The 25,537-nt window shown below is 47.7% G+C and overlaps 2 protein-coding genes across 4 annotated transcripts; one reads left to right on the top strand and one right to left on the bottom strand.

The window, feature by feature from the left end:
• Positions 1 to 12,186: 12,186 nt before the first annotated feature.
• LOC136951358 (P2Y purinoceptor 3-like) lies at positions 12,187 to 13,203 on the top strand. The gene has a single exon (XM_067245711.1). The coding sequence runs from the start codon at positions 12,187 to 12,189 to the stop codon at positions 13,201 to 13,203; it is 1,017 nt and encodes a 338-aa protein (XP_067101812.1).
• Positions 13,204 to 13,971: 768 nt separating this feature from the next.
• Positions 13,972 to 23,845, bottom strand: mfsd1 (major facilitator superfamily domain containing 1). 3 transcript variants are annotated; one of them, XM_067245912.1, is made up of 17 exons: positions 23,672 to 23,845; positions 23,433 to 23,485; positions 22,951 to 23,063; positions 22,803 to 22,845; positions 22,091 to 22,158; positions 21,862 to 21,970; positions 21,630 to 21,732; positions 21,188 to 21,286; positions 20,917 to 21,028; positions 20,478 to 20,534; positions 19,774 to 19,930; positions 19,555 to 19,652; positions 19,198 to 19,310; positions 18,912 to 18,959; positions 18,649 to 18,715; positions 14,777 to 14,891; positions 13,972 to 14,510 (listed from the first exon to the last, which is right to left on the bottom strand). In XM_067245912.1, exons 1-17 carry the CDS (start codon positions 23,745 to 23,747, stop codon positions 14,451 to 14,453), a joined length of 1,491 nt encoding a protein of 496 aa, XP_067102013.1. In that variant the 5' UTR covers positions 23,748 to 23,845; the 3' UTR covers positions 13,972 to 14,450. The 3 variants fall into 3 exon arrangements, with proteins under 3 accessions (XP_067102013.1, XP_067102014.1, XP_067102015.1); XM_067245913.1 differs by having other exon boundaries at positions 14,777 to 14,888; XM_067245914.1 differs by lacking the exons at positions 13,972 to 14,510; positions 14,777 to 14,891 and adding an exon at positions 15,097 to 17,553.
• Positions 23,846 to 25,537: the final 1,692 nt, after the last annotated feature.

The raw sequence follows: 25,537 nt of genomic DNA, 5'->3' as shown, positions 1-25,537 counted from the left end.
GGTTTGACTGATGTGGCACACTCCTCCTCCCATCCTCCTGATCTAACTTGATCCTTTCTCTTTTTTAGATGTGTTGCTCACACCTCACCCCTCCACGTGTGTGTGTGTGTGACTGTGACCAGGTGTGTGTGTGTGTGACTGTGACCAGGTGTGTGTGTGTGTGAGTGAGATTGAGAGAGAGAGAGACAACAATTGCCACAGGCTCATTAACTCTGAATTTTGCTTCTAACATTTAATATCCCAAATTCAAATGTATAATATCCCCATGCACACTAAATGCACACACACTTACATACACACACACACACTCTACCATGCTCTCTCTCTCACACACACACACGCACGCACACAAGAGGATAGAGAGAGAAACAGAGAGAGAGAGAGCGAGAGAGACAGAGATACACAGAGAGATACAGAGAGAGCGAGAGAGAGAGACAGAGAGAGACAGAGAGAGAGAGAGAGAGAGAGAGCGAGAGACAGAGAGAGAGACAGAGAAAGAGAGAGAGAGATAGCGGAGAGGGAGAGAGAGAGAGAGAGACAGTGAGAGAGAGAGAGAAAGCGAGAGAGAGAGAGAGAGAGAGAGAGAGAGAGAGAGAGACAGAGACAGAGACAGAGACAGAGACAGAGACAGACAGAGAGGAGAGACAGAGAGAGAGACAGAGAGAGATAGACAGCGAGAGAGAGAAACAGAGAGAGAGAAACAGAGAGAGAGAGAGACAGCGAGAGAGAGAGAGAGAGAGAGAGAGAGAGAGAGAGAGAGCGAGAGAGAGAGAGAGAGAGAGAGAGAGAGAGAGAGAGAGACCTGCAGCATGTTGGTGTGATTGTAGTCACATCAAAGGTCTAACTGCTTTAAACACAAAGAGATCTTCAAAAGCAGGACTGTTCCTTGTGGCTGGGAAGAAACACACACACACACATACATACAGACACACACACATTTATACACACACACACACAGACACATTTATACACACACACACGCATGTATACACACACACATTTATAAACACACACACACGCATGTATACACGACACACATTATACACACACACGCATGTATACACACACACATTTATACACACACACACACATGCATGTATACACACACAAAAACATTTATACACACACACACGCACACAAAAACATTTAAATGCACGCACATTTCAACATCAAAATAAGCTAATAGACCAACACTATTAACAGCCTGTAAGCAGTCCTGCATGCAGGAGGATCCGTTCATCTGAAATGGGCCTCGGACCACCGCCAAGAAAACAAGTCATCAGTTAGTGTTTCAGGGTAGGGCTGCGAGTGTGTGTTGTTGCGCCTGTTGATGTGTTTGCCGGTGCATGTATGTAGACGTTCGTCTGTGCTGACGTGTGTGTGTGTGTTTGACTTGTTAGTGTGGAGGAAGGTAAGCTGAGGGATGATAGCAGTGAGGATGAGAGTGGTGATGTGGGTGGAGGCAATGAAGCGATCATGATGAATGAAGCGGTATCGGTGTGTGTGTGTGTGTGTGTGAAGAGATCACTTGGTCGGCTCAGGGTGTGAGGGATGAGAGAACAATCTCCCACACACAATCCAGATCTGCTGACTCAAACACTCTCCTTCGCCTCTCCCCCCTAACCCTTTCTCCCCTCCCTCTCTCTCTGACAGGGTACACTAATGATAACACACAAACACAGTTCAGACAGGAGTTAACCCCTGACAGGCAGCAGTCCCCTGTGTCTCTCTGTCATTCAAAATCATGCTGTCCCAAACCCTCCCTCCTAACTCCTAACTCCTGTCTGGTGAAGTTTTTCTGGACTTCTATCATATGTTCTATGTTCTGTCCTGGTTCTAACCTGTTCTATCCCTGATCTATCCCCATTCTACAAGTTACATCTCGGTCCTATCTCTTCCATTTCGGTTCAGCTCCAGATGAGATGTATGCATATGCATATTCACGAGTCGACAGCCAATCCCTGTGTGTCCTCTTATCTGCATGAAGTGAAGAGCGTGGAGGTCTGAGATAGTCTTCATCATCATCCTCATCCTGTGTGTGTGTGTGTGTGTGTGTGAGCTATCAGGACCAACTACATGAGTCAGGCCTGTCAAGGATATTGATTGGTTCCCAGCAAGACAAAGAGGCCCTGCTACTTGGCTGTAAATAATATATCTAAGGGCAGGGTCAGGTCACACACACACACACAGCCTTGACATCTACAGAAGCAAAGGTTTCAATGGGTGTGTGTCTCTGAGAGAGAGATTGTCTGTGTGCATGTGTGTGTGTGTGCATGTGTGTGTGTGTGTGTGACTGGAATACGATGAGATCTTATATCCAGTGTAAATATCCTGGACCTACTCATGCTGGTGTCTAAGTGTGCAGTATTCAATACCACTGGTTCATAAATTATGCATTTAGCATGTAATATCCCTTCTACTCCATCTCCCTCTTCTCCACCTCCTCTCCCTTCCTCATCTACCTCTCCCTTCCTCCTCTCTTCTCCCCCCTTCCTTCTCTCCCTCTCCTCTCCCCTCTCCCTCTCCCTCTCCCTCTCCCTCTCCCTCTCCCTCTCCCTCTCCCTCTCCCTCTCCCTCTCCCTCTCCCCTCTCCCTCTCCCTCTCCCTCTCCCTCTCCCTCTCCCTCTCCCTCTCACCTCTCACTCTCACTCTCACTCTCACTCTCACTCCACTCTCACTCTCACTCTCACTCTCACTCTCACTCTCACTCTCACTCTCACTCTCACTCTCAACTCTCACTCTCCCTCTCCTCTCCCTCTCCCCTCTCCCTCTCCCTCTCCCTCTCCCTCTCCCTCTCCCTCTCCCTTCCAGAACAGAACACTTGTACGTGTTCTCAGTGTGTGTGTGTTCTCAGAGTGTGTGTGTTCTCAGAGTGTGTGTGTTCTCAGTGTGTGTGTGTTCACAGTGTGTGTGTGTCTGTTTTCAGTGTGTGTGTGTTCACAGAGTGTGTGTGTGTCTGTTCTCAGTGTGTGTGTGTTCACAGAGTGTGTGTGTGTCTGTTTTCATTGTGTGTGTGTTCTCATAGTGTGTGTTTGTGTCCTGACAGTCCCGCTCTAATTAGCATCCTGTTCCAATTTCATCACAGATAAATAAACAGAACAAACAGAGAAACTGCAGAGAGACAGAGAGCAGGAAGGAGGAGGAGGAGAGGGTAGGGAGAGGGGAGGAGAGGGGAGGGAGGGAGGAGAACAGGTGAAGGAAGAAAAGGTAGAGGAGAAGAAGGTTGTGATGCTGACATCATCTTGGCAGTTTTACAGACTCTTAACATCTCTCCTCCTCTGTCTTCCACTGAGAGATCAGTCCCTTACAAACACATCCTCTTCATCCCTCCATCACCTCAGCTGTCCTCTGTTCTTTATTATCCTCGCTCTCCCTCGCTCTCCCTCGCTCTCCCTCGCTCTCCCTCGCTCTTTCTTGTTCCCTGCCTCGTGTCTCTGCCCTGTGATTACAGTTTAACTCTCGTTCTCTCTCAGGGGAGAGGGGGAGGGAGTGATGGAGAGGGAGGGTGAGAGGGGGCGGGCAAGGGCAGAAGCACTTCATTAATCAATCAACCAACTTTGTAAATTTACTTAATTAAGGCTAATTAAGGACCCGGGCACTGTGCCAACGCAAATCAACCCTACCTCCATGACCCCCCCTCGCCTCCCCCTCCCCCTCCCCTCGCCTCCCCCTCCCCGCCTCCCTTCTCTCTCTCTCTCTCTCTCTCATTCACACTCTCTCTTCCTCTCTTTTCCCATCATCCCCACTTCAACCCATCCCTCCTCATCCTCCTCATCTTCCTCCTCCTCATTCTTCTCCTCCTCCTACCTCTCTCGTCTCCGGGACGACCTCATCCATAGCTGCTGTGTGGTATCCGGCCCGCGGCGCTGTCACGTGTAGATGATGCGTACGGTTCTCGCCGTCGCCATGACAGCTCTGGCGGCGGTACAGGGCAGCACGCCAGGCCCGCTGGATTCTGGGAAATACAACAGATCCTGGATGAGGAGTGTTGAGGGGAGGGAGGGGGAGAGAGAGAGAGAGAGAGAGAGAGAGAGAGAGAGAGAGAGAGAGAGGGAGAGGGAGAGGGAGAGGGAGAGGGAGAGGGAGGGGGACATCTTCATAATATTGATGTGTGTCATATTTATCCCTCTGCCCTACCACTCTCACTCTCTCTTCTTCTCCTCATCCATCCATCTCTCTCTCCACTTTCCACTTTTGATCTCCTTCCGATTTTCCTTTATTCTTTTCTCCCTTTTCCTTTCTGGCACCTTTCTCCTCTCGTCCCCTCCCAGGGAGGAGGGAGGAGGAGAGGGAGGAGGGAGGAGGAGGAGAGGGAGGAGGAGAGGGAGGAGGGAGGAGGAGAGGGAGGAGGGAGGAGGAGAGGGAGGAGGGAGGAGGAGAGGGAGGAGGGAGGAGGAGAGGGAGGAGGGAGGAGGAGAGGGAGGAGGAGAGGGAGGGATGATGATCTGTGTGGCGTGCTACTCTGAGAACTCTCCCAGGTCACAGGGTCACACTCACGATACTGACCTCTGACCCTGGACTTGATAACCAACCCAGAGCAGAGATTAAGGTCGCGCTGAGGTTGATCTCATCAAAAACAAACACCACCACCAACATGATCTAGACACACACACATACACAATCCAGGGTGCCACTATCACCCTCTTTCCACAGCGCCCCCTGCTGGCATTCAACAGATTCACACTCACACGATGGCCTTGGTCTCCCAATGATGCTGTTGCCCCCAGCGATGAGGGCTGTTATCATCTTCCTCCTCGCTCCTATGGGAACGGTTCCTACGGCGACAGACAGGAAGGTCAGCCAGGGGTCAAGGGGCATGTCATGCCAGGTGACTACATCACACACACACACACACACACACTCTCTCCCACACTCTCTCCCATTCTACTGCAGACTGCCTCCAGACTGCAGTAGAAGGTTCCGGTCTGACCTGTCCATCCTGGGGGGGGCTGGTCCTCCACTGTGGCTGCAAAACCGGTGGTAGCGCTTCACTTCCTCCTAGACAGGAAACAGGAAACGTGTGTCAAACCAGGACAGATGAGAAGAGGAGTGATACAGCAGCAGGCAGAGCTGGTGAACAGTTATAGCTCTGCTGTCTTTTCTAATAGTAATATCTCCCCCCCGCCCCCCTCCCCCCCCACACACACATAATCAGAGAGACAGAGAGAGACAGAGAGACAGAGAGAGAGTGACAAAGAGAGACAGAGAGAGAGCAAGAGAGAGAGAGAGCGAGAGAGAGAGAGACACGACTGATATCCATAATAATAATATGAATACTATTTCTGTAATTCCACCATTGCTTTGGCAATATGAACATTTGTTTCTTAATGCTAATAAAGCCCATTGAGAGAGAGAAACTCCCATTATGCACCAGTGAGCCCCCGCCCACTAATTAATGAGTTATTAAAATCATAATTTCTACCAGACCTGGTTCTATCACAGAGATCGATGGGAAAGCCATTCAATAAGGAGAACTGTCACACATACTCTCTCTCACAAACACACTCACTCTCTTTCTCTCACACACACACACACACACACGCTCACTCACTCTCTCTCACACACACTCACTCTCTTTCTCTCTCTCTCTCTCTCTCTCTCTCTCTCTCAATTCAATTCAATTGGCTTTATTAGCATTAAGGAACAAATGTTCATATAGCCAAAGCAACGGTGGAGCCACAGAAACAGTATTCATATCATTACTATGGACATCGGTATACTATTACAACTATTACTATAACAACCAAACATGGCAAATTCAGTTGAAAATTCTCTCTCTCTCTCTCTCTCTCTCTCTCTCTCTCTCTCTCTCTCTCTCTCTGTCTCTCACAAACAAACACACACAACAAGACAAAAGTTAATTCTCTGCTGTGAGGGATGGTCTTTTGCGTGCCCTTCAGATACTGTGGTCTCTGTGGTCATCACACACACACACACACACAAACACACACCTTCTTCATTAAATAGACACTGGCCACTTCCTGTCTCCTCTCTGTCACACTTTAGAGCACAGGGACCGTCCAATCAGGGAAAGATTGGAGGAGGGGGAGGATTCGGGATGAGGGGAAGAGGGGGGAGGAGGGGAGGAGACAGTGAGCTGTCTCACCTTGGACTCACACTACACATGATGTAGACAAGGAATCCATGTGGGATCTATAATTAAGCTGTTCATCAAAATGGGAGAGGAGGGGGGAAGAGAAGGGAGGAGGAGAGGGGGTATGATAAAGGGAGAGGAAGGAGAAGAGAGGGAGGGAGAAAGTGATCGTCCAGTATATCATACTATTAAACGGTACAGTAGGGATTAATATCCTGGTAGTGATACAGTAGCTAAGGTGGGGCTGGTTAGCAGCAAGGGGGACTAGGAGCAATCTTAAATGGCTATACACACACACACACACACACACACAAACACAGACACACACACACCCCTTCCTTAGTGACCCAGCCCTGCTCTCCTTCAGGCCACTACGCTAGACACTACACAATGTCAGCAGAAGAGTGTGTGTGTGTGTGTGTGAGTGAGAGAATGAGCTGTCAGTGCTCAGTTGACCTCACACACACACACGCTCCCATCACTATACACAAACACACTGATCACTATATCCAGACACACACGCAGACACACCTCACTGACGCACACACATACACAGTATATGTAACAGCACATTTCCCAGAGACAGCACTGCAGCAGATCTCAGGTTATTAAGAATCACTCTGAGCACTTGGGAGTGTGTGTGTGTGTGTGTGTGTGTGTGTGTGTGTGTGTGTGTGTAGCGCCGTCCCCAGGGGGCGGGCACAGACCATAATGCACTTGTGAAATATGACACCTCCGCCTCACTCTCGCACTCCCTCACGCTCTCCATCTTCCCACAATGCAACACTGCATCTCCCAGCTGTCAGGATATGAACGTAAAGGTTTTAATATTAAAAACCTAACCCACCCCTGCTCTACCATGCTCAAAAAAGCTTTATTGCACTTTACAGCTATCAGTACACCAGGTACTGTACTTCAAACATCCTATATTTCTTAACCTACTGTACAGGGTTAGGGTTAGTAGATGCACAAAGCAGGTTTGTTCCAGTACAGAGGTATTCCACCTGTGACATCACCGTAGCTGCTCTGCTGTTACCACGTTGGAACATTCCAGGTTGTACTGGGTGTTTCATTTCCTCTCCAAACCGTAACTGCTTAATATTGAGTGATTCATTTAGCAGACGCTTTGGTCCTAAAGCGAGGTGCGGGGGGTGTCGAACCTCCTGATCTGCAGCCAAACGCTCTAACCATCGAGCTGCACCCACCCTTACTGCATGTGGGGAGCATGGTTGATGCATGGAAGACATGTGGATGTTAGAGGGAAGGGAGAGGAGGGGGAAGAAGGGGAGAGAAGAGAGGGAGGGAGAGGGGGAAGGGGTAGGGAGGAGGGGAGAGAGGAGAGGAGAGGAGAGGAGAGGAGAGAGGGAGAAGGAGGGAAGAGAGGGGGGAGAGGGGGAAGGGGTAGGGAGGAGGGGAGAGAGGAGAGGAGAGGAGAGAGGGAGGGAAGAGAGGGGGGAGAGGGGAAGAGAGGAGGGGAGAAAGAAGACTGGATGGATTGATCAGAGGATAGATCGTGCTGGCATGGTCACGGATGGATGGATGGAAGGCAGCTTGTCTAGAGTCAGGCAGCGTGTCTAGAGGAAGGCGGCGTGTCTAGAGGCAGGCAGCATGTCTAGAGTCAGGCAGCGTGTCTAGAGGCAGGCAGAATGTCAAGAGGAAGGCAGCGTGTCTAGAGTCAGGCAGCGTGTCTAGAGTCAGGCAGTGTGTCTAGAGGCAGGCATCATGTCTAGAGTCAGGCAGCGTGTCTAGAGGAAGGCGGCGTGTCTAGAGTCAGGCAGCTTGTCTAGAGGCAGGCAGCGTGTCTAGAGGAAGGCGGCGTGTCTAGAGTCAGGCAGTGTGTCTAGAGGCAGGCATCATGTCTAGAGTCAGGCAGCGTGTCTAGAGTCAGGCAGCGTGTCTAGAGGAAGGCAGCGTGTCTAGAGGAAGGCAGCGTGTCTAGAGGCAGGCAGAATGTCTAGAGGAAGGCAGCGTGTCTAGAGTCAGGCAACGTGTCTAGAGGAAGGCAGCGTGTCTAGAGGCAGGCAGAATGTCTAGAGGAAGGCAGCGTGTCTAGAGTCAGGCAGCGTGTCTAGTGGCTGTCTAGAACTTTAGTTCTGCTGGCTCCTGAAGCCAGGTCCTGAACACCCCCACACACCTCCTCACACACCCCCACACACCTCCTCACACACCCCCACACACCTCCTCACACACCCCCACACACCTCCTCACACACCTCCTCACACACCTCCTCACACACCCCCACACACCTCCTCACACACCCCCACACACCCCCACACACCTCCTCACACACCCCCACACACCTCCTCACATACCCCCACACACCTCTTCACACCCCCCCACACACCTCCTCACACACCCCCACACACCTCCTCACACACCCCCACACACCTCCTCACATACCCCCACACACCTCCTCACACACCCCCACACACCTCCTCACACACCCCCACACACCTCCTCACATACCCCCACACACCTCCTCACACACCCCCACACACCTCCTCACACACCCCCACACACCTCCTCACATACCCCCACACACCTCCTCACACACCCCCACACACCTCCTCACACACCCCCACACACCTCCTCACATACCCCCACACACCTCCTCACACACCCCCACACACCTCCTCACACACCCCCACACACCCCCTCCCCTGAACGCACGCAGGTGTCACCTTTAACATAACTCACCCTCCCCTGACTCACAAGAGGGGGTTGGGTTTGCATACAGGAATGTTATATGAGCAGGGCTGTCCTTGGCATGCTGCAACTCATCAAATCGAGCCACGGATATCCAGTTAAAATAACCTCGCTGTAAAATGGTTAACAACACGCTTCCCTGGCTGTAAAATTCAGCTGTCCGATTGATTACTGGGTAATGTGTGTGTGTGTGTGTGTGTGTGTGTGTGATTAATGAGCATGGTGTGCGTGCCTGATCATGAATCTGAAACAGACACAGTAAGATGCGTTTAATAACCGGTGTTGCTCACAAGGCTCATATTTCACACGACAATTAGACAATAATGATGGTTAGTGCCGGGCCCTCTCTGTCCCTGACGTCACCGCGCTTCTTATAACAGCCACTGCTTAAACAACATTTATATGGTCGGATGGTTTGGCTGTTACTGTGGTTTAAGTTGATTTTTTTAGGTCAGAAAAGGGGGACCTTTAAAAACATCTGAGTTGGGCGCTTGCATCTCAAGCTAGGAATTTTTTTCACAAAACGTAAAAACAAACCTAACCTGCAGGCTAAATAAGTCAAATATCTATCAGACAGTTATGGAAACTGATAAGGGACACACACACAGACTGCACCATCATAATGTATTGCGGATCAGGAAGAATGCCATTATGGAACAACGCTGTTGGTGCTCGCGCACTCAATATCTCCCCTAGCCGGTAATGCACGCACTACATCACCACCATGAAATATTCAGAAGCTCTGAATGTCAGGTGAAAAGTCTGATTCTCTCTCTCTCTCTCTTTCTCTCTCTTTCTCTCTCTTTCTCTCTCTTTCTCTCTCCCTCTCTCCCTCGTTTTCTCCTCCTTCTGTAGGATATTGAACTTTCTCGAGCCCCAACTCTAACTAAACCAGTGCCGTGATTGACAGTGAGACTCTCCCGGCCGCCAGAGTCATGCCGTCTCGTGCCACAGTGATCGGTCCCCTATACCGACGTCTCTCAGACTGGTAATTGGATGTCATTCCGAGCGCGCAGACGGGAAACCGTTGAAGAGAGAGAGAATGTACTGTAGTTAGCCTTCATGTTTAAGAGAGAAAAGGAGAGAAGGAGCGGTCCGCTATAGTCTGGACCTCCCCGTTCAACCGCTGCAAAACCGGGGGTTTCGCTGTCCGTGGTGCTGGAAACACGGCTTCGGTTGAAGCCTCCCCTGCGGTGTTCGGCTCGCCGCAAGTTTAGAAAACGGGAAACCGTTAGGTTCCTACATTGCAGCCAACCCAATCAAATAACATCGGTCAAAAACGTCAAAGATTAAACGGATCTAAGGTAATCTCCAGCTCGAGAGGACATGGTTACCTGATTGATGCAGAGGGCAAGGTGCTTCCGCTCCCGCGCTGAGCTCAGACTCCCGCTCCGCATCCTTGCGTCTTCTCCCGGATACGTACTCCTTAAATCACACAAGCAGCGTGGATCAGACTCGTGACAGTCTAGCATATCGACCACAGACAGATCACCTCTATCGTTTCACGGTGACAGCGCGGGTCTCCAACAAGATTCTTGTCTCTCAAAGTCTCTGAGATACCATTTGCTGTTGCTACCGAACTGATTATGTCCGGATGCATGATTAGTCTAGGTCGTGAAACAAGATAATAGCTTGGTAAAAGGCGTTGAGATACACTTACCGATAATTGCCGGTTCTGAGCATGGCTGGTCGTTCCCGCGGTCAGACAGACACGAATAAACAGCTGGAGAACGGAGCCGCCAGACAGTCGGTGAAGCTGGACTTGGGAAACGCTCTCAGCCAATGGGATCCTCTTACATGATTTACACCGTCCAGGCCGTGTGTGTGTGTGTGTGTGCGAGTGTGTGTGTGTGGCAGGCACCGTCTAATATGGCAGGCTACCCTCAGATCAATGTGAGGAATATGATAATGTGACATTTGACATAATCATGATCATTCAATGATTTCGTGAGACGGAAGCCTATGAGGTACATTCAGACGCTCTGGAATAACAGTGCTACAATTTTAGAATTTAGCTGGCGTTTTTATCCAAAGCTACATACCACAGAAAAGAAGTGAAAATGTCGAAAGACCAGAAAATCAAATATCAGAAGTGCATAAATCTAACAGACTATCTTTCAGTGGCTGGAGTCAAACAAATCTGGAATATTTAGTTATATGCTAGACCAATCTCATATGAGATGGGAAGTACAAATACTTTGTTACTGTAGGCTACTTGAGTAGATTTTCCTGGTATCAGTACTTTACTTCACAATTTTTTACTTTCACTCCTTATATTTTTTACACAAATATCTGTACTTTCTACTTATTACATGTTAAAGTCAGAATCGTTACTTTAGTTCTTATCTGTAGCTAGCCTTTGTGGTGGCATTATCAAAATTATTTCTTGTCATTGCGTGTCTTTTTGTAATTTCCTGGCCATCACGCACAACACACTTACTAAGGTAGAAGGGAACAAGAAACATTCGAATTTGTAATATTTTTTTTTCATTTTAAGGTAAAACAAAAAGTACTCTATTTTACTCTGCTCTAGTTTATTCTACTCTGTTTTAGTCTTCTCTGTTCTCCTCCTCTCCTCTCCTTTCACTGTGTATGTGAAAAAAACTGATTCAAAACTTGAACTCGAAAGGTTGAAAAATGTATTTACAAAAAGATTGACAACAACGTTTTGAAAGTTTGAAAAAAATATATGTTCCCAATTTTTTTTTTACTTAATGCTTCTAAAGGTTGAAAACATATTTTGGGAAAAAATATATATAAACAAAGGTTTGCATCATTGAAGAGTAGGCCTACTCGATGAGGACTCGACTGTAGGCTACTCTACTGTACTCTGCTTTAATCTACTCTGTTTGTGAGGTCCAGTTACCAGCATGGCACTAAAACAGGTAATGGCTACTTTTTACTTAGGTAGGCCTATATGTCAGAGCCCACACTTCTTTATTTTAACTGAGTGAAAAAGTGTAGTCAGAACTTTACCAGTCTTTACCACTTTACCATCTTTTTAAACATGAGTATCTGTACTTCTACTTGAGTGAAGGATGTGTGTACTTTTGCCATCTCTGCTCATGTTTAAGGAGAACATATGGCATAATCAATTCAATAACGTCATAGCTCTGTGTAAACTGAGGCTCATTGTTTATTCACCCACGTCTTTGCTCGTTTATCTACGGTGGCGTTGTGTCGGGAGAGAAGCACAGCTTCGTCGAATAGTGATAAGAGTAGCTTAACCAACGGTCTCACTGCGTGTCTCACGGTCACGACTGGTTTTGAACCGCCAAGGCAGGCCCATCTAAAGGAGGTTACTGGCGCTTAAGTCGGGAGACAAATGGATAGCCTTTATTAACACTATCGAGGTGACCATATATCAAATATAGCCTATCGACATTATGAATGGACAAAACTTCACCTTGTGTCCGGTATCCGAATTTTACAAACGGATACTTCTGCCCGTGACCTACAGCGTGGTGTTCGTGCTTGGCCTGGTCTTGAATGGGGCTTTACTTTGGTCGGTGTGTGAAAGGACTAAACGCTGGAGTCGCTCCGTTATCTATCTTACCAACCTGGCCGTGGCGGATCTACTCTACGTGCTGGCTTTGCCGCTTCTCATCATCAGCTACGCGTACAACAGCGCGTGGCCTTTTGGTGACTTCACGTGCAGAGCCGTGAGGTACTTTTTCTACGCCAATCTTCACGGCAGTATGATGTTCCTCATGTGCATCAGCGCGCACCGCTTCCTCGGAGTGTGCTACCCCATGACCGCGTTCCGGTTTAGGACTAACAACTTCGCCGTTTTCGTATCTGTTTCGGTTTGGGTCCTGGTGACGGCGGAGATAGCGCCCACTCTTGTGTACTCGCACACGGGTTCAATAAACAATATGACGGTGTGCTTTGACATGACTAGCCCCGGGAACTTCAAGCAATACTTTCCTTACGGGATCTTTTTGGCGCTGGTCGGATTCCTAATACCGTTTCTGGTCATACTGTTCTGCTACTGCTCCGTGATGCGGGTTCTGTGTGACAGGCCCGGAGAAGGTAGCACACGCGTGCGAACGAAGATGCGCAGAAAGTCGTTGCGTGTGATCCTGGCGGTGTGTCTGATGTTCGTGCTCTGTTTCGTCCCGTACCACATCGCGCAGACTGCGTACATGTTCGTGCGCGTGTATATGAGCGCCGACTGTAGGGTTCTGAACGTGGCGATGATATCATACAAGGTGTGGAAGACGCTTGTGAGCATCAACTGCTGTGTCAACCCTCTGTTCTACTTCCTTGCGCCTAGTAGGCAACGCAGGGAGATCTGGGACCGGTTGAGGCGCAGACACAGGAAGATACAACCGGGGGTGTGCCTGGTGGAAGTTGCCGGTAGACCGGATCATAGGGTTGCCACCTTCAATACAGAAAGATAAGGGACACCTGCCGCAGCGTGACCCCTCGGGGCCACGATGACCACAGGCCCGATGACGTGCCAGTGGTGGTAAATCACAACTTCATAAAAATATTAAGATTGATACATAGACATTATAAAAAGATATCTGCTATTGAAATCAGTGTGAACAGATGCACTCAGTCTATCTCTATATCACAACTCAAGTGGTCATATCGTCATGGCTGAACACAGCTATGACGATAACAAACATAGTCCAACATATTTTGACAGTGAGACCACAAAAAATAGGCTTTTGCAGGAACTTGTGAGATGTGAACCATATTTTTATTAACTTTAATAAAATTAACAGATCCATAACTTATTAACTTTAAATTAACCAAATGCTTTGATACTCAAAAAGGTATATTGGAAAAAATATATATAGTGCAGGAGACTTGCAAAGGATCTTCCATGAACATGATAACATCAGTGGACCAGTAGTGTGCAGTATTGGAGCATGTCAAGCCTACTTCCTTTATAAGTGTACTTCTTATTACGCGGGGGGGTATCTGGAGCATTCTTTCAAATCGACACTCCACCAAGAGACCCGCCCTCCTCTGACTCTGATTGGCCGTGAACCTGAAAGAAACCGATCAAACCAACGATGGCAGCGAGTATTACCCAATCAGGGGTAGAATAGGACGAGTCTTCACAGAATGCGGGTGGGATGATTGCATGGGATGCTGCGTTGAAGATAACTCTGAAAATACGGTACAAACCCCGTCCCGTATTGATTCAAAACGGGACGCGCTATTTTATTCTCAAATACGGGACGATTCCGCATTTTAGGGGACGGGTGGCAACCCTACCGGATCATCTTTTTACGCTCACCGACTAGCCCGAGATCCACTATGAGGAGCTGAAATGCTTCAGCCTGGACATGACACCGTACAGTGACACTGAAACACCATTGCAATCAATAGCCTAACTTTAATTATTTTTCACAGCAACAATTGGCACCCCTTGTGTAATTAAATAACATTGTTGTGCATGTTCTGTTTCCCATGTGGTTTGTTTACCATAGAGATGAGTGCAGTGCATTAGCTCTGGGGAATGGTTGTCCATCACAGCAGAAACACAGCCAAGGCTAGGCTAGGTCAGGTTATCCCAGGTGAGCTAGGCTAGGTCAGGTTATCCCAGGCTAGGTCAGGTTATCCCAGGTGAGCTAGGCTAGGTCAGGTTATCCCAGGTGAGCTAGGCTAGGTCAGGTTATCCCAGGCTAGGCTACTACTTCAGGACACTTCGGTACGCTAGCGAGGACAGGTGGGTACAACAGTGGTCTGGAAGCTGGTAGGAGGGAAAAGAGGGATGAGGAGGGGAAGAGAAAATTAAGCCCTCAGCCTTAACACAATCATCCATTAGCATTTACGCCATTATGAAGGAAAATCTGACAAAACCATTCTGTATTTACCTGACACAGAACAATAACCACATTTCATGAGTACCTGGTGTGTGTCTCTATGCATACCTGGTGTGTGATTGTGTGTGTGCATACCTGGTGCGTGTGTGTGCATACCTGGTGTGTGTGCACGTGCATGCGTGTGTGTGCGTACCTGAGCCCCCAGTCTGGACAGGTAACGGTTGCGGATGCTGAAGGCAGACATGGGCTTGAGTTTGGCCAGCTCCTCATCAGTCAGCTTCATGACCTGGCCACGCCCCCTCTTCCTGCTGGAGGTTAGCACCTTCATCATCATCATCATCATCACCACCAACAGCACAGTATGTGTTTTGACACGAGTCTGCAGAAATGGACATTTTCCCTGGTGCAGATGGGACGGAACACAGATGGGACGGAACACAGATGGGACGGAACACAGATGGGACGGAACACATAAGGTTAGGTTAACGATTCACATATTAGAAACCTTGGGTCTGTTTTAGAAAACATTATTTTATTTTCGTGTATATCTGTAATTTGTCAGAGAATACAGAATAATACATCAGATTATACAGTGTGGTATTTAGTATACTTGATTCTTGACGCCAGTAACGATTCGGTGTTAGTCTATAATTTGACCTCCAACATGGCTGTCGACCATGTCGGCATGACAACTGGGAGGAAGATGGAGACCTGGTCACGACAACCTTTGACCTGTGGAGGTCACATGACCTCTGTCGGAGAGCAGTCTGCCCAGCAGGCCGCCACCCACTGCAGATTTTCCCGCAGGAACAATCAAACAGCGCAAAAAAAAGCTAACATGGCTACAATTGTAGCCAAGCAAAGCTTACAAAGCAAAAAAGGAAAGCGAAGATAACAGCTACGAAAGCTGAAATTAAAGCAAATCTCAACAGCTGACATTACAGCCAAGTCATCAGCTAACAATGCTATCATTAAAGCTAAGCTAACCGCTACCATTAAACCAGTGCCATCTCATGCTAAACCCGTGTTGTCAAAGTAATTGTCCACAGTTCCCGTAGCCCAATATCCTGGAGTTAGGCTAAAGTAAAAATAAGTGTTAATGGTTAAAATACCTCCCAAATCATTTAGAGCTCTGTTAACATTAAAAAAAGCTAATTCCTGAGATTGATCAATTGGCACAAAAAAACACAAAAAAAAAACATCCCTTGTAATACTTTGAAAACATTCCACACCACTGCCACCAAAAAAGGCCATCCTCGCAAACTGTCAAATCCTACAACCCGCCCCAAGAGAAGGTCCGGGGTTTGATTCCCGCATGGGGCACCGTTTGGTGGTCAGGTGTGCTTTCTGTGTCCAGCATGTTCTCCTCAAGCTCACAAATGTTTCCTCCACAAACAACCCAAATATAAACATGCAGACCAGAGGCTCATGTGTGCCACAGTTGAGGGGGTTCAGGAGTCAGGTCATTCTAAAGGTTAAGGCCGAATCCCAATACTCTGTCTTACCCCTACCCCTTACCCCTACCGCTTAGTTTACCCCTAGCACTTGTCCCTCGAAACTGAGTGTTACGGGTTAGATACCCCTATGAAATGAGACGCCACTTGGTTATGGTTATGTCATCTAGTACTTATCTATGTCTCCAAAGCAAGTAGTGTTATGCACTGATATCAAACAAAGTTAAATGCTAATGTAGTTCAGTTAAAACTGTAGGAGTCCATTCAAGGCTAGTCAGAGAAATGCAGGACTGTTGTGCAAATCAGGAATGTAACGTTAGCGTAGCAAACTTGCGATTTGTAAAAACATTTCAATTAAGAACATGGTTGCAAATATATATGTACAGGACTGCAGAGCTCAAAACAAGACTGTCGTCATTTTTAAATCAATTATTTAAGCCGAAAATATTACATTTATCGGACTCTGGATGATCTGGCCGCCATTGTTGCAGGTTGCGCATCATTCACCTACCCCTTGGTTTCAAGTAAACTCCCAAAAACACTTGGTTTTAAGGGGTACGTACCCCTACCCCTCAGCCCTACCCCTCAAACAAAACGAGAATTGGGACAGCCCTTACTCTCACGTGAACGCGCAAAACTAAGGGCTAGGGGTAAGACAGAGAATTGGGATTCAGCCGAAGAAGGTTAGGGTTACAACACAACAACATACCAAGTCGAGCTGTTCATTCTGAAAGTTTCCCTGCAGCGGAGGGATGTTCACAACCCCAGGCCTGTCAAGAGCCCGTCGTCACGAACGGTTGTCAAGGAGGAGTATAGTTTTATGAGCCTCTGCGTCCGGTCATGCGCACACACACACACACACGCACACACACACGCACACGCACGCACGCACGCACACACACCGAGAACCAGAGTTTAAAGAACGAAGCGATAGAAGACGATCTTAACTTCGGTGAAGATGGTAATAAAATGAACATAAATCTGGTCAGTGTGACGGTAAAACAGGAGACGAAGAGGTTGTTGTGAATCCACCTTCCCCACCAAAATAAATGTCATAAATTTTTTTTTTAAATCATGAGGCTAATCAAAAGCAGACTCCTCGATACTCGTAGACAATCAAGTCCATTTCGTCTCCTCCCAGTCCATCATCAGTACCTCAGCAGAAAAACCTGCCAGAATGAAGTTGGCACCGGAAAAAAAGATGATAAAAGTCCTGTAGTTTGTGTAGAAGGAGATGTGGCAGAAGTTGGGATGAGGTAGGAGTAAGCCAACACAGGAAACAGTCAGCCATTGGCCAGCTTCCACAGGAAACAGTCAGCCATTGGCCAGCCAAAGCGGTCAGCATCTTGTCTGTGATTGGTCAGTTAAGTGCAAGGGGGAGTGTCAGTTAAGATGATTGGCTGGGTCAGAGGTGTGGTGGGAGGAGCCAGTGCATGGGCGAGGGAGGGGTAGCGCTGTGGCGCCCCCTGGTGGAGGGGGCAGGGCAGGGGCCCAGGGCAGGTCTGACACCTGTCACCTGGAACACAACGACAGCACACAGCCTGGGTGTTAGAGGGTCTGTTGGGGAGACGAGACACTAGCTACGCAGACAAGCGCACACACACAGTCAGGCACGCTCCAACACACACACACACAGACAGATAATATATATGCATGTCCACACAGACACATTCACAGCCAGTCAGCATAACCCTGACATGCTCTCCATTCCTCCAAGTCCTCCACACACACACAAGCGGGAGCCAATTAACACTGTGGACATGTGGAGGCAGGGGAGGAGGCAGGGGGGAGGGGGGGATGTAGGGGAGGGGGGGAGGGGGATGCAGGGGGAGGGCAGGACTGTGGCATGCAGGAGAAAAACCACATACATCTAATGTCAAGTTACATTTATATTACTTCAATACTCTAAATTGTTTACATACTAAAGGTTCGACTGATTTGTTCCATCAATTCTCTTAAAAAACATTTTATGAACTGCTTTCTTGTATTCTCTAGTCTACATGTTCGATTTGTGGGGAATTGAAACATTTCACTGAAAATAACAGTTTTAAATTCGACCAGAGAGATGTGTACGACAGAGGGTTGCTACTTCTATCAACAAGTTAATTTGCATACTCTGTGCACCTTTTTGATACGGTGCTTTTATTTTGCTTGAAATGCCCGTGTTGCGATTGCTCATGTTTTGCTCTGCTTGCTAGTGTCGTGCCTGCTGGGAGCTCAAACATCCCTAATAACTAGGATGGTGAAGTAACCACATGTACCAGGGTCATGCAGGAACAGACATGTCAGAACAGAGGAGGGGGGGGCGGAGAAGGAAGGGAGAGAGAGAGAGCGAGAAGGAAGGACCGGAGAGAGAGAGAGGAGGGAGAGGTGAGAGAGAGAGAGAGCGAGAAGGAAGGACCGGAGAGAGAGAGAGGAGGGAGAGGTGAGAGAGAGAGAGAGAGCGAGAAGGAAGGACCGGAGAGAGAGAGAGGAGGGAGAGGTGAGAGAGAGAGCGAGAAGGAGGGACCGGAGAGCGAGAGCGAGAGAGCGAGAGAGAGCGAGAAGGAAGGACCGGAGAGAGAGAGAGAGGAGGATGCTGGGGAAGAGGAGAGAGGTGGTGGGGTCTTACTCTGCCTCAGGAGTAGTGTCTTTGAGGAGTTTGGCTCTGGCTGAAGCTGACAGGTTCAGATCTCCACCTGGGAGAGAGAGAGGGAGGAAGAGAGACAGAGAGAGGGAGGAAGAGAGACAGAGAGAGGGAGGAAGAGAGACAGAGATAGAAACAGAGAGAGAGGGAGGAAGAGAAAGGGAGGGACAGAGAGGAGGACATGGTCAGGTGTATACAGGACATGGTCAGGTGTATACAGGACATGGTCAGGTGTAATGAACTCTTACCACGGAGATAATCCACAAAGTACAGCATCACCACGGCAATCAGAGCCACTGAGAGAGAGAGAGAGAGAGACAGAGACAGAGACAGAGAGAGAGAGAGATACCTCAAATATTTTTCAATCAAGCAGTGCATCTCACACACACACACACACACACACACACACACACACACACACACACACACACACACACTCCCACACTCCCAGCAGACACACACACACACCCCCCCAGCAGACACACACACACACCCCCAGACTCCCAGCAGACACACACACACTCCCAGACTCACAGCAGACACAGGCGCTGAAGAAGACCTCCAGGAAGAGGTATCCTCTGCTGTCCAGGATGGAACCTGCTGCCATGGAGATGAGGGCCAGCCCCAGGTTCTGGATGGACTGCATGCTGGGAGGAGAGAGCACCTTCATCATCATCATCATCATCCCCCTCATCACCACCACCTTCATCATCATCTTAAACACCATCATCATCATCATCATCATCACCACCACCACCTTCATCATCATCTTAAACACCATCATCATCACCACCACCTTCATCATCATCATCATCACCACCACCTTCATCATCATCTTAAACACCATCATCACCACCACCTTCATCATCATCATCATCATCATCATCTTACAAGCCGTATGCGGTCCCCAGCTGGTGTTCTGGCACCACGAAGGCCACCATGGGCCAAAGAGCACAGGCCAGGAGGGAGTATGACAAGCCTAGGAGAGACTGGAGCGCGCACACACACACACACAATTATATATCCAGTATCAATCTCATTATTATTATTCATATTTTCATATTGTAACAACTCTTAATCTGGCAGTAGAGGGGTGGTGGGGGCGGTCACCATGGCGATCCAGGGGTTCCAGAAGGTGAAGGCCAGCATCATGTGAGCGAGCAGAGTGCACACGACAGCACAGAGAACCCAAAGCACGTTCCTGCCTGTGCGGTCCACCAGGAAGCCCAGCAGAGGGGAGGCGGGGGCGGAGATGATGTACACAACACTGGGGGGGGGATACATGAGATATGAATATTTATATATACCATATTTCTTCAAATAAACTCCTGAAAACGGTTTAATTGGTTAAATTAAAACACAGTATTTAATACACAAGTAAATCAAAAGTGTGTCAAGTGTAGCTAGGTAGCTGACTTCGCCACTCGCAAATTCGCCTTTCATCAACCCCAAGTTCGCGTGCTACAGATCTGTTGCTGCTGGTGAATGCTTTCTGCACAGCTTTCTGTTTGAAAGCTGTAAGAACGTTTCGGCTTTCTGCTTCAGATTTCTACACAATGTAGACACTCGGCTTCCATTTACACGGCTTTGTGTTTGACCTCCTTGTCTATTCTTTGTTTGTCTATGGCCGCACTGCAGCTGCAATTCTCTAAATCTCTCTTACTAATTAAACGCCGCCCGAATAAATGCTGCACCAAAAAGGAACATTGTGTAATAACCGCTGCAGCGTTTAATCGAAGAAAGACGGTATCTGACACTGCTTGACGCGTTGACTAGAGACACACAAGATCTCCAACACCCGACTGTGTTCTTACCTGTTTATAGCTCTGGCTTCTGCTGGAGAGAAGTTAAACTTCTCAATGAAAAACACCCTGCAAGACAAAGACGCTCAGATGATTACACACACACACACACACACACACACACACACACACACACACACACACACACAATAGAGATATCTAAACCATCACACACACACACCAGTGTGACCAGGGAATGCGGTATCCAACAGTCTAGCTGTATCTGGGTGACATCAGTATTTATTTCAGAATTTCATTCTTCTTTAAATCAGACAGATTATCTCTGGAGCAGCAAGAGTGGTTGCTAGGTTATCGCTCAGCAACACCAGGATTCAGACTAAATACTACATACCTAAAATATCCAGTATTTTATCCTGTAAAGTATATATATATTCTATTTTATTTCCCCAGAAATATATATGTATGTATGTGTGAGAGTGTGTGTACTCACTGTCCCAGGCCGATGAAGGGGAAGATGGCTACATAATAGCCCACACAGATGAGGAAGATGAGCCAGAGGGGGAACGGGAAGTCTTTTACATCAGTCAGCTTGATCACTTCCCCTGGAGACACACACGCGAGCACACACACACACACACAATATCATGCCAAACGTTGGAAGCAACACTCGAGAACCTCCCTCCCTCCCTCCCCTCCCCTCCCCTCCCCTCCCCTCCCCTCCCCTCCCCTCCCCTCCCCTCCCCTCCCCTCCCCTCCCTCACCGGTGTTGCCCTGCTCCTTGTTGAGGATCTTCTCTGCTCTCCTGTCCAGGACAGCCAACACCAGAGCACACACCAGGGAGAACACACAGGTCAACGCACCTAGAGAGAAAGAGAGAGAGAGACAGACAGACAGAGAGAAAGATAAAAAGAAAGGAGAGTGAGGCAGGTGTCAGATGTGAGTGTGTGTTGACCCTGGCAGAACAGAAACAACCAATGGGAGAGGAGGGTCAAGTGTGTGCGTGTGTGTGTGTGTGTGTGCGTATAAGAGAAAACAGGGAAGTGATACATGAACTCCAGAGAAACAGAATGGCTCGTTCAGCCATGACAGGACTGGGCCCAGCACAGGAAGACAAGCAGGATCATGTTACCTCCTCCAGACACACACACACACGCACACGCACACACACACACACACAGGCTGACAGGCAGACAGGCAGCTCACCGATCATGAGGGAGACTCCCAGTGTGGTGTACCCTGCAGACCCCACCAGCTCTCCCACTCTGTTGTACACCCAGCCCATGATGTTCATGTTGACTGTGCTGCCCTGAGGACACACACACACAATACACACACACAGGAATTGAAAAAATATCCAACACACACAACTACAGCTTGTAGGGGTGGCTGGTCTTGGTGTGTATACGTGTGTGTGTGAGTGTGTGTGTGTGTTTACCAGTCTGGCCATGCTAAGCTGGAGACCAAACACCAGGTTGAGCTCCTTCCCTTTAAACCAGTTCACAGCATAGGTGTTCTGGGCCACTGCCAGGGACTCGCCTCCGATCCTGCCCAGAGAAAGAGCACCGTTAGGGGGGAGACGGGCCGGGACGGTGGGTTGGATGGAGGAGTCTGGAGGCCATGTGTCCATCAAATCTCCCCAGTTTTAGACAGGTATCTGATCTCACCCAAACACGAACCGGCCAGCCTCCATCAACCAGAACCTATTCAGCAGAGCTCCGGACGCGAAGATCACCTGGGAGAGCAGACCAACGCACACACAGTTCTACACATTCAGAACCTGGTGAAATAATAATAATAATACTACTGTATATATTGAGCAGATGATTTTGTAACTTTTGTGATACCTCTTATTGTAATGAGTTAAATATTTATGCTGCTAGCGGAACAGGACATGCAGAATTATAAACATTTGTAAACGTAGCATCGCCTATGTTTTTGCGCTGCTCACTATTAAGTTGACTACTGTTACTAGTTTGAATATCCAAATACTCTGCCCATCCCCAGGCAGAAACGACTGATATGTCGTGGTATGTATAAGAGAATATCCTGCGAAATTGGGATTAAATCCTGTGATTTGTCCGTACCAATGTTCAAACCAAACCTCCAGTTACTGGAGAACCCTCCTGCTGCACTAACTGTACTGCTCTCCATTTCTTTACCTAACAGTCATATTTTACACCTTTTGTAGTATTCTTTATTAGAATTTGTTTGCGTCTTATTGTCAACTTTTCTATTTTCTCTTTATGCCTTTTACTTAAAATATTTGTTTTATCTTCTGTTATATTTCTACTTACTACATATATTGTTATGCACTAATCTATCAAAGCAAATTCTTCGTATGTGAAAACTAACTTGGCAAAAACAGATTCTTCTCACCTGTCCAATAAAGACAAACAGCGCAAAGATGATGGTTCCCAACCTGCAACACAAGTCAAACATATTCATATATTAAGAGGGTTTAAGTTAGAAGCAGCTGTACATTAGAGGCTACTGGATGTGTAGGTATGTTCCTGGAGATGCTAACCTGATACCAAACACCCTGTCCAGCATAAACCCTCCCAGGAAACAGAGAATGACGTTTGGCCATGAATACCAGGAATACAGCTGCATGAACTGAATTGTGTTCAGGTTCATGTCCTACACCAGGAATGCAGTAGGAGACAGTAGAATAGAGTTAAACGTTGCTGACCATGCAGGATGGACATTCTTCTTTAGCGTCACTTATACATTTACTACAACCAAGGGATATTAATACATTCACAACCGCCAGTGACAACCACTTCCCTGTTCCCACTGAACTGAGGGAACCACACTGGAGAGCGAACGGACACTTCAGTCGCGCCCAAGTGTTTGACATCTCGAGCTCGCACACAATCAAATGTTAAAATAACCGGCGATGAAGTCACCGGTTTCAGGACACAGTCTTACTGTATACGAACTGTCCTGTCAGTAACACTGGTCCGGTCACGATATAGGTTAACGTTGTTGTCATACCACAACATTTACCTGAATAACTTGTTTTTGCAGCGCTGCGGGATTATCATAACAGAAGTAGCTTCCTGAAACAAAAGGGACCAGTCAGCACTAAAACGATCATGCTGTGCACTATACAAATAGTTATAGCCTACAATGAAGTCGCCGTTGGTAGACACAGTCGCAAAAACGAATCATGTCATTAAATAAAGTATACTTTATTTGGGATGAAGATTAATCAACTTTCGAGTTAAAACGCCGGTTCATCTTACCGAATCCCAGAAAGCACATAAAACTAAGGACGATAATTCGGTGTGGCAACCGATTTGGGTCGGTTATTGCGGACATTGTTCTCCTCGGTCCCGGTCCATCCGTGGTGTCTGAAAACGAAACGTTATCACCTTCATCATCGCTGCCCAACAGGTTTCTCCGTTCCTCTACTTCCGCCATCTTTGTACGCTTTGAGTGAGAGTTGAGGAGGATAAATAGAGAGGATTGTCACATGACCGCTCTGCTTCACGTGACTTTTACGATGAAGCTCCGGCCAGCGAGAGAGAGAGGAGGTGATTTTATTTTATATATTTATTTTTGGAACTTCCTCACTTAAGCGTTTGCAGTACTAAATAGCTCAGATGTCATTGTGTCACCTTGTCGCTAAAGGAGACGCCTTGTGTCAAAACACTGTGCCAAACTGTGAACATGCCTGCAGGTGAGAGGTTACTCGAGTATCGTCTGTATGGCTGTGGTCTGCACCTCCCAGACAAATCACGGGTGCGACCTTTCCTAATAAAAAACAAAACAATTTACATTGCCAACGGCCCTCCCTCTTCTTTCTCATTTAATTTTCTGTCAGTATTTTTATAATTGTTTGTACTTAGGCTAGTACCCACTCTGTTTTCGATGTCTACTTCGGTTCATGTAACTCCCATGAATGTCATTAGAAATTTCCCATAATTCACTCCTACGGCTTCTGTCAGGGAATTCAATCTGAGGGATATGACCCCCCCACCCCCAGCTCCATTCGCTTGTCCAACAGTATTAGCTCATTAATGTTCTGCCCAAATATCAGCCGGGTGTGTTGGCGGGGATGGAGCGAGATCATATTTCATTATTAGATTAATCAGCGCCGCGTGCAGACGCCTCGGTAAATCAGGTCCAAGGCCTCGTAAATCCCTCCGGCGGATTAGTGACTTTCACGGGATTTGACTGCAAGGTGTCGTCGGAAAAGGCAATTTATTCCCGTCGGGAATCATCACAATTTATTTCTCTCATACACTTTACCTCCTCTCATCTCATTTCGTCCAATTTGAGATTCAATCTGACACCATCGCAGTGTGGTTATTATTATGAACTACAGTTCCTGCGGACATCGTGAGGTGTGCTTGCTTCCCATGATGGCATGTTTCACATAGTATGGGTTAAATATGGAAATATAAGAAATTCATATTGACCAGTACTGTCTGATTTCCTTTAGGCTTTATTGAAGATTGTAGTGGGCCTATTAGTGTAGGCTACTTGTCTGCACTGTACGGGAAAACTGAAAATCAAGCATTTCATTGCAAATATCTTTTGTGCGCATTTCACAATAATAAAGTTATCCATTAAGGCACTGTATTGTAGCGTCTACTGCCCCCAGCTGTTACCTCCGAGTATTACACCTCACCGTGTGTGTGTGTGTAGCCTAATCTGGGTAGACTGCACCTGGTTACGTAACCTTCTCACTCAAAAACTTCCCTTTCTCCTTTAATAAACACCCATTCAACACCCATTCATCTACCATCTTTAAGACTGTGTCGCCCACTTGTGTGTTCGCGTGAGCGTTTCATTAGCGTCGTTTATTGCAGCGGTCTTCTCTTTCCACTCCGAAATAACTGGCCGTTATCATCCATCCTCCTGTCCCCTCATCCTCTCAGTGTAAACGTCCGGAAGAGCTCTCCATCCCCCTTTCCCCGTTCTGGGAGAGGGATGGACAGAACGGCCCGGTAGTTGAAGATTATAGAAAGGGAAGTTCACTGACGGCTGTGAGGAGGAAATGACAGTGCGAACACAAATATTCCTCGGGGCTGACTCTACAGTTTTTTTGTGTGTGTCTTTGTATTTGTGTGTTCATGCATGCATACATGTTGTGGGTGAAAGGA

This window comes from Osmerus mordax, chromosome 11 (genome assembly GCF_038355195.1).
Source record: "Osmerus mordax isolate fOsmMor3 chromosome 11, fOsmMor3.pri, whole genome shotgun sequence".
Lineage (NCBI taxonomy): Eukaryota > Metazoa > Chordata > Actinopteri > Osmeriformes > Osmeridae > Osmerus > Osmerus mordax.
This window is presented reverse-complemented; position numbering and strand designations above follow the sequence as displayed.

Bases quoted from the DNA above. Each gene is read 5' to 3' on its own strand.
- LOC136951358 (XM_067245711.1), top strand. From the start codon at position 12,187: ATGAATGGACAAAACTTCACCTTGTGTCCGGTATCCGAATTTTACAAA.
- mfsd1 (XM_067245912.1), bottom strand. From the start codon at position 23,747: ATGTCCGCAATAACCGACCCAAATCGGTTGCCACACCGAATTATCGTC. The intron at 21,971-22,090 runs GTGAGATCAGAT...TTCTCTGGGCAG, and splicing joins GCTGGCCGGTTCGTGTTTGG to GATCGGAGGCGAGTCCCTGG. The intron at 21,733-21,861 runs GTAAACACACAC...GTGTGTCCTCAG, and splicing joins AGCTTAGCATGGCCAGACTG to GGCAGCACAGTCAACATGAA.